This window comes from Chaetodon trifascialis, chromosome 9, assembly GCF_039877785.1.
Source record: "Chaetodon trifascialis isolate fChaTrf1 chromosome 9, fChaTrf1.hap1, whole genome shotgun sequence".
Taxonomy (NCBI): Eukaryota; Metazoa; Chordata; class Actinopteri; order Chaetodontiformes; family Chaetodontidae; genus Chaetodon; species Chaetodon trifascialis.
The window spans coordinates 17,025,113-17,032,862 of NC_092064.1; the positions used below are offsets into that span (position 1 = coordinate 17,025,113).

At 41.1% G+C, this 7,750-nt stretch overlaps 1 protein-coding gene across 1 annotated transcript; it reads right to left on the reverse strand.

The window, feature by feature from the left end:
* Positions 1-1,069: 1,069 nt before the first annotated feature.
* On the reverse strand, positions 1,070-6,427 carry LOC139336559 (apoptosis-inducing factor 3-like). Its single transcript, XM_070970696.1, has 18 exons — positions 6,345-6,427; positions 6,139-6,248; positions 5,927-6,036; positions 5,458-5,502; positions 5,275-5,356; positions 4,919-5,031; positions 4,697-4,783; positions 4,507-4,598; positions 4,227-4,357; positions 3,710-3,825; positions 3,546-3,617; positions 3,249-3,312; positions 3,065-3,141; positions 2,704-2,821; positions 2,490-2,588; positions 2,319-2,394; positions 2,133-2,237; positions 1,070-1,351 (listed from the first exon to the last, which is right to left on the reverse strand). The coding sequence occupies exons 1-18, from the start codon at positions 6,425-6,427 to the stop codon at positions 1,321-1,323; spliced, it is 1,611 nt and encodes a 536-aa protein (XP_070826797.1). The 3' UTR covers positions 1,070-1,320.
* Positions 6,428-7,750: the final 1,323 nt, after the last annotated feature.

Below are 7,750 nucleotides of genomic sequence, written 5' to 3' on the forward strand. Positions count from 1 at the left end.
ATGAGGAATTATCCTCTATTGCGGAATGGTTTCAATGGAACAAACTTACCATCAATGTAAAAAAATGTAACTTCATGATTTTTTATCCTATAGAATTAGCTAAAATTTTTATCAATTATACTCAAATTGAATTGGTTCAGCATACTAAATTCCTAGGAGTTATTATAGATAGCGGTCTTAAATGGTCTGTTCATATTGACCTTGTCTCTAAGAGATCTGCAAAAATGCTTGGTATATTAAGGAAGGTCTGTCCCTTGATTCACTCCTCAGCTTACTTAACCTTATATTATAGCTTTTTGTTCCCATTCATTAATTATTGTAACATTGTCTGGGCAGCAACCTATCCTACATACCTAAATAATTTAAGTGTCATACAGAAGAAATACCTCAGATATATATATCCCATTCAAATAGATATGCACCCTCGGCACCCCTTTTTAAAAAATATAAAGTACTCCCCATCGACAAGTTAAATGTTTATCAAACATGCTTACTAATGCATAAGTTTATATACAGGAAACAAGATCTTCAAGACACCTTTCAGAATTTGTTCATCCCCACCTCACATGTACACACATATCAAACTAGACACAGCAACTACTTTTACCCCGTACACAGACTTCAAGACACCAATTTAACATTACTTTTAGAGGTCCTAAGCTCTGGAGTGAATTAAGCCCACCACTAAGATCGATGTCCTCCCATTCTGCTTTCAAAAAGCATTTGAAGAAATTCCTGTTATCCGCCTGATCCCGGTACTCATCCTTCGCTAACAGATTTTATCAATCCTCCCAATTGTGGGTGGCTTGCTCTTGCTGCATCTTTCTTTAACATATATTTTGTTGTTGTTTCTTTTGTATTGTTTTTGTTTGTTTTTTTCTTGTTTTCTTTTTTGCTGAGTGTTTAGTCTGCACGTCATGGGATTGATATGGGCAGGTGTGGAACTCTGTACAAGCCTGCTGAGGCTTCGTTCCCACCTTGCACAGTTTTTGTACTTGTACTAAACTTGTGCTAAACAAATAAACTAAACTAAACTAAACTAAACTAAACCCCCGGCAGTCAGCGTAGTCGTATCCGGGCTCTGCTCATTACACCGTGATCAGATCAGATTAGTGCACAAAGTTCAAATTCAATAAAGATTTGCTTGCTGCTATGGTAACAGTGCTGTAAGAGCAGACATCTGATTGGCCTTCAGAGGCCCTGAGGCAGTAAACAGTGCAGTCCAATTTGGCATTATCTGATAGCAAGAGGATGAAGAGAGAGAACGGCGACATCCTTCGTCACGGAGAGGTGTTACACCTGGACACAGCAGGCCTCGGGTTACATCTGCAGCCAGCTCAGGTCATCAGCTCTGAATACACGAGGAGGTAAGAAAACAAATGTTCAACAGTGTCAAGGTTATGGCCCTGTGATCTGGGATATGATGTTTACATAGAACAAAACTCGTAGTTCACACGCCTGTGGAACGCTGACATGACTTAAATAGTATAACAGTTCATAGGTAAAGCCGCTATAATCTACATTCTTTAAAATAACAATGGATCAAATGACTATGTGTAGAGTGAAAAGGTGCGGCAATTAGCATTTTAGCATCTTTCAGCTCATTGCTTTGCTTTTATGGCCTCTAATTTTACACTCATGCATCATTTTCAGCCAGGGTTGGCAGTTCCTCTCTGTGAAAAGCTCTAAAAATTGATCATATGTCATATACCTGTCATATACCTATAGGAGCTGGTGAATAACTAGACACAGCTAAAAGGGGGAGTAAATACTGGACTTAGACTCACCATCTGAATGACTATGTTGCTCCACATCTGCTGGATGTGAAACTAAGCAACATTGGAGGTGGTAACATGGAAATGTTTCTGCCTCCCCTAAGTGGCCAGAATCAGTTACTGCAGGTTTAATAGTGACAGCTGAGCTCACTGTAGGTCATGGCCGTATTATAAGGGCTCTTTTGAATTTGGCTTCTTTATCTCATCACCAGTAATAAACAGTAAGAATGAAATTTCCTCCCCAAAGATATAATGCAACCAATGTCACGGCTGAGAAATCCATTCCATCATGCATTTGATGTGCATACAGTATCTACACACACAGTCTAGTTTGTATGAACGCAGCACGACACTCACTGAGCCTGCGCCTTTGTTAAAATCTGGCCAGTAGCCATCAGCTCTGCAACACGAGCCACTGCAGGGTCGAACATCAGGCTGGCCGCGGCCACCACCACCTCGTCCCTGTCAACCAAAGGAGAGATTCAACACAGACTGCATATATTCACGCTCATCTGTATCAGGAGTTATTCCAGAGCGGCTCACTTTATGTAAAACGCCAGAAATTTCCTTTCTTCCACTTTGCCTTTGAATATGATTTCTGTGTATCCTTCCCCGTAGCCTAGAACGAGGAAACAAAAGGGAGGAAATGAAACTTTAAATGAGAGTTTAAAATAGTCTAATGTAAGGCTGACATTTTCTCAGTAAGTACTCCACCTGTGTATCTGATACTCTTCCCAAGCAACACAGTCCAGAAGAAAGGAACAGACTCAATTTTGGTTGGTTTCCTCAGCATGTTTAGGGCAGCTACTCTTCCTGGACCAAAAAAAAAAGGAGCATGATGCAGAAGTAGTAACTCAGCCTCATTGGCTACATGAATCCAACAAACATGATATGAAACTGTGTTTCTATGAGTTGTTCAGTCTCTTACCAAGAGCTTGTGACATCTGCCAGTGACCAATGTTGACCCGCTGGTCCCCACAAATGGTCAGAGGGAAAGAGGTTACACCCCCAGCACTAAAAATATCTGGTATATTGGTCCTCATGAACTGTTAGAAAAGATAAAAAGCAGCAGTGGGTTAACAGCATACAGAGGTAGTCATTGCAGTGAGGGATTAAGATAATATTCAAGATTAATGTGTTAATGTGTGTGATTAATGTTAAACAACAACAAGCAAATCAAGCGCATTCATCAGACATACACCGCTGTAAAGCCACGTTTATGCTTCATTTCCTATGTCAGTGTCACAATGATGACAGTTTGGCTGCGTCCTCTACTGAATGTGTGCTACCTTGTCGACAACCACAGCCTTCCTTGAATCCACTTCCAACTCGCTTCCTGCCAAGAAGTCTGAATTGGGGATTATGCCTGAAAAACAGAGATCTTTGCATTTGATTTTTTTCAGAACTGCAGCTTAACAAATCATGAATAAAAAGGATATATCCCAACACTTTGAAAGAGAATAATAAAATTACCAATTCCAGCAATCACCACATCAGCTTCCAGGACTGTACCACTCTTCAGCACCACCGCCTTCACCTGGAAAAAATAAAGAGACTGATTTAGCAATAAGTAGTGATAATAGAGGCCATTTTGACATGACACGGTACAAAGCACAATGAATATGAATAATAGAGTTAATGATGGCTGAATTCCATTTAGCTGCTTCACTTTCAGAGTCCTGGCATTATGCGTACTGACTCACGGTTAAGACTTCCTAGGACAGCTGAATATGACGGAGCCATATTATCAACATTAACGCTCACAGTTACCTTGCCGTTCTCCCCTTTGACCTCAGCGACTCCATCGTTCATGAAGAACTTTACATTGTGTTCCTCCAACATCTTAAAAAGAAAAACTGTATTTTAACATTTGTTTCACTGAATAAAAGTTCATAAACTCACATTGAACAATGACACACATCCTGGTTTCTCACCTGCATACTCATTTTGCCGATCTCTGACCCCAGAGATCGCTCATACGGGTATCTGGTGGTGCCAACCATGGCCACGCTGGCAGCTTTGTCTGATAAGTAGGATGCCACCTCCATACCTATTGAGTCAATGACACAAACACTTCAGTGTTATATGGATCAGCAATATATGGAGTGAAACAAAGCTGAATGAATATGATTTATGTAGGGAGTTTGCTGATGCTATCATGTTATCTTAGATTCAGCTTGGACCGTTTTTTTTTTTAATCAGTTGCTCACACTATCATTGTTAATGATTGATAAAAGAGGGTTTTTTTTTTCCAGAACACTGGTGTTTAATCTCGCACTGTCAAATATTTACACAGTATCGTTCATATTACGAATGGGGTCATGACACCCTCCAGATGGAGCATCACGTCAACCTGACGGCCAAACACAAAAACAGCTGCAAGCCTGTTTTTATGAAGATCAACAATCCACGTTTCATTCTGTTGTGTGAAGAGAAACTGAATGGGATAACCTATGAAGGAGGCTCCGACTACAACAGCTTTCTGGCCCAGGCAGGAGCTGTGAATCTCTTTGGCGTCTTCATAACTCTGCAGTAACTTCACTCCCATCAGGTCAGAACCAGGACAATTAAGCTGCTTCGCTCTGTGAATAAAATAAGGTCTATTACTATAATGTTGGCCTCACATGGAAACCCAAAAACTCTTTAAAGGCTTTCTGTGTCTTTGTGTGTCCTGTAAGTCAGATGAGTGTGAAACAAACAAGACTGAAGGGAACAGGATGGCGACTCGAACCTGCTGCCAGTTGAGATGAGAAGCTGGTCGAAATGCTGCAGAGTGCCATCGTTCAGCTTCACCGCTTTATCAGCTGGGCTTACCGATACCACCTGAAGCACAAAACACATTTCTCAACGTGACCAAAGAGAGGATCGGTTGGTTTTTTGAATATATCACAAACAGTCCCTTTTGCCTTTTTGCTTCTCACCTCCTTCTGTGTCCACACCTCAATCCCATACTGCTGATAAAACTCATGCGGCCGGAGGACGATGCTGCTGCTGTCCACATTCAAAGCCTGGAAGAGGTAATGCCCTTTACTACAAACAGGCTGTCAGCTAACACTGACAGAAAGATCTATGATTCAACAACAGCAACTGGACACAGATGCACGTGAATCCAGGTTACCTCTCCACTCTGAATTAGCTCCCACCTTGCTCAATTTGGTCTTGTCGAATGGAGGCAGGCTGTCTTTGGTGACCATGATGATGCGACCTTGGTAGCAGTTTTGCCGCAGCGTTTCAGCACAAACCAGGGCAGCAGGACCTGAAATAACAAAACTCATTCAGTATGTTAAATGTTCAGACTATGCATTTAGAGATAGAGCTTGAGCAGACTTGAGCACTCGACTCCCACATTTATAAGACATTAGTCTCTTTCTTCAAATCCTACTAGCAGGATTTGTGATGCCCCAAAATTCAAAACACACAGGCTGAATACTGAAGCTTTGAACTGATAACTTGAGGTTTTCAGGTGGAACCTCCTGCATTTATTCCATCTGGTCTGTACCTCCTCCTATAAGCAGGATAGTGTGTTTGACGTCTGGTACCATGCTGCACATCTCCTTCATCCTCTTCGTCAACTTCAGGGACTGAAAGAAACAAACAAGGGACTGTTGAAATTGTGTATTTTAACACAAAATGAAAGAAAGCTGTGTGATCATTTTTATCTATTTAACTTGCCATCACTTACATTTTTGTTGATGGTAACATACACCTTGCCATCCTCCACTCTGACCTGTCATTTTTTTAACAAATGAGAAAGAAGTTTATGTACAGAATGCCAATTAAAAGATATTTTTCCAAAGGCTACAGATCATAGCACAGGTGAAATGTTGACAGCAGAATCCACTCAGAAAAATAGGAACTGTTTAGAACAAGTGAGGAAGTACCCTGAACGATAGTAACATCTTGTAACAGAAAGTTAACTTGGGATACGTCAAAATTCGCCCTTTTCCTGCCTCACAATTTAACACTATGGACTCAAAGTGAAGTTTAATCTAATTTTGCAAACACAATGATAGGAGATGTAAAATGTGTGGTAAGAGTTGACAAAACATTTCTCTAAGTAATGTGATTACATTTTTATCACTCCTGGAGTCATTCCTATATAAAGAACAGTTAATTGCTCTTAAATGTTGATCTCTACATACATGTTTTACCTTATAACAAGGCAGACTGTCCAGACCTGAATATTCCTCAATATCCCCAGTTCTGACATTAAAGCAGGCACCATGAAAGGGGCATCTCACTCTGTTACCAACCAGTGCTCCTGGAATATCAAAGAACATGCAGTGATCACCACTTAAATTCAGCGAAAAACATTCCATGAAGTTATTCGTTCAGATGTTGTTGTGTAGAGTGGGAGGTTTACCTTTGGCAAGAGGTGCATTGTAATGAGAGCACTGGCTTCCAATAGCACTGTACTGACCGTGGGTGCGGACAAGCAACACCTTCTGGTCCTTCACAGTTACTTCCTTCATCCTAAACACAAAGACAGACAAATAGTAAAGAATAGGCTCCCAGACACAAATGAGAAAATCCGATCTTCTTCCAGTCAGGAGAAGCATTGCGACTTACTGTCCATCTTTCAGGTCAGTCTCTTGACACACCATCCCAGTCACCTCCTCCTGGTCTTCGCCTGGTTCTTGACACTGATTCATTTCTGCAAGACATTGTCGGGCCAGCTGGCTTGAATTACAACTTTGGGTGGACCAAAGTCAGTCTTCAGTCTTCATCTCAACCATAGGACCAAAATAACCATAGACTCATTGCGTTATAGTGGAGTATCCCTGTGAGAGTTCAACGCTCTGATATAAAACTGGATTTGACAAGTGCAATTGCTATTCCTCTGCTCACTTCTGAATCATACGTCTGTTGTCTCTTTTTAACATGGTTTTTCTACCTGTCCCTGTCTCTGCTCTAGACATGTTCTATGGCATAAATACTGTAACTGTGACGGTGTGTTCTGACTGGAACCACAGACATTTCAGTTAAACATTTGGCCAGTAGGGGGCAGTAATTTCAATTGTGAGCCGCACGGTTTGTTTTTGAGCCGTGTAGGCAGCCATCTTGTTTTTTATTCATTGTGAGCCATTGTAAGAATGAGCAGGCAAGGGATCACATCCATCTTTTTCGGGGGAATCAGTTAATGGAAGCATTGTCTGTAAGTACAGTTTTAAGATGCACATATTGCACTGATGTTATATTTTATATTGATGTGAGCCTGTATTTCATTTCCATGCTTGTTTGTTACTTGTAGCTGACTTGTGATTGTCAGTTGATTTAGCTAGGTCGTAGCTCTCTGGTATCTTTATTAGTTGTATTGTAGCCGTTGGTTAGCTACGCATGTTTGTAGCCTTACGTGCTATATATTTTTAAGGATTACAGTGAAATATGTTGATTAGTGGGGTTTATTACAATAATTGTTCATTTCATATTTCTTTTTATTTTAGTTTTACCCGATCCATATGCTGTACAAAATAAATTCATCGTTAAACGGTACAGTGTGTGAAAGGAGTCATCTGTCTGCCTAGTTGAGGAAGGGGACTCTTGACAAGGGCAGAACAGTAAAAAGACAACTCAGCTGTGGATTACATCTCCAACCTGCTCAAACCCAGTCACTTCAGCTAAAATGTCAGCTCCGGGGAGAGAAGGTGACGAAACAAGATCAGAGTGCTCACGCTCATCGAAAACATCTAAATCATCTAAAGCAACCAAATCATCAAAGTCATCTAAACATTCCCATAGATCTGCTGCTAGCTTGGCTGCAATAGAGGCACGCGCCAAAGCTGAAGCAGCATGTGCCAGAGCATCCTACGCACAAAAGGAAATTGAAGTAAAAGTAAAGATGGCTGAGCTGAAGGCCACTCTGGAAGCCATGAAGCAGGAGAAAGAAGCTCAGGCCGCTTTAGCTGAAGCTACGGTCCTTGAAGCAGCAATGGATTCAGAAATCATCGAGGAGCCATCGGGAGTTGGTGACGTCG

Excerpts from the sequence above, each read along its gene's own strand:
- LOC139336559 (XM_070970696.1), bottom strand. The coding sequence starts at position 6,427 with ATGAATCAGTGTCAAGAACCAGGCGAAGACCAGGAGGAGGTGACTGGG. Across the intron at positions 3,618-3,709 it reads TCGGCAAAATGAGTATGCAG|ATGTTGGAGGAACACAATGT; the intron begins GTGAGAAACCAG and ends TTTCTTTTTAAG. Across the intron at positions 3,313-3,545 it reads TCAAAGGGGAGAACGGCAAG|GTGAAGGCGGTGGTGCTGAA; the intron begins GTAACTGTGAGC and ends TATTTTTTCCAG.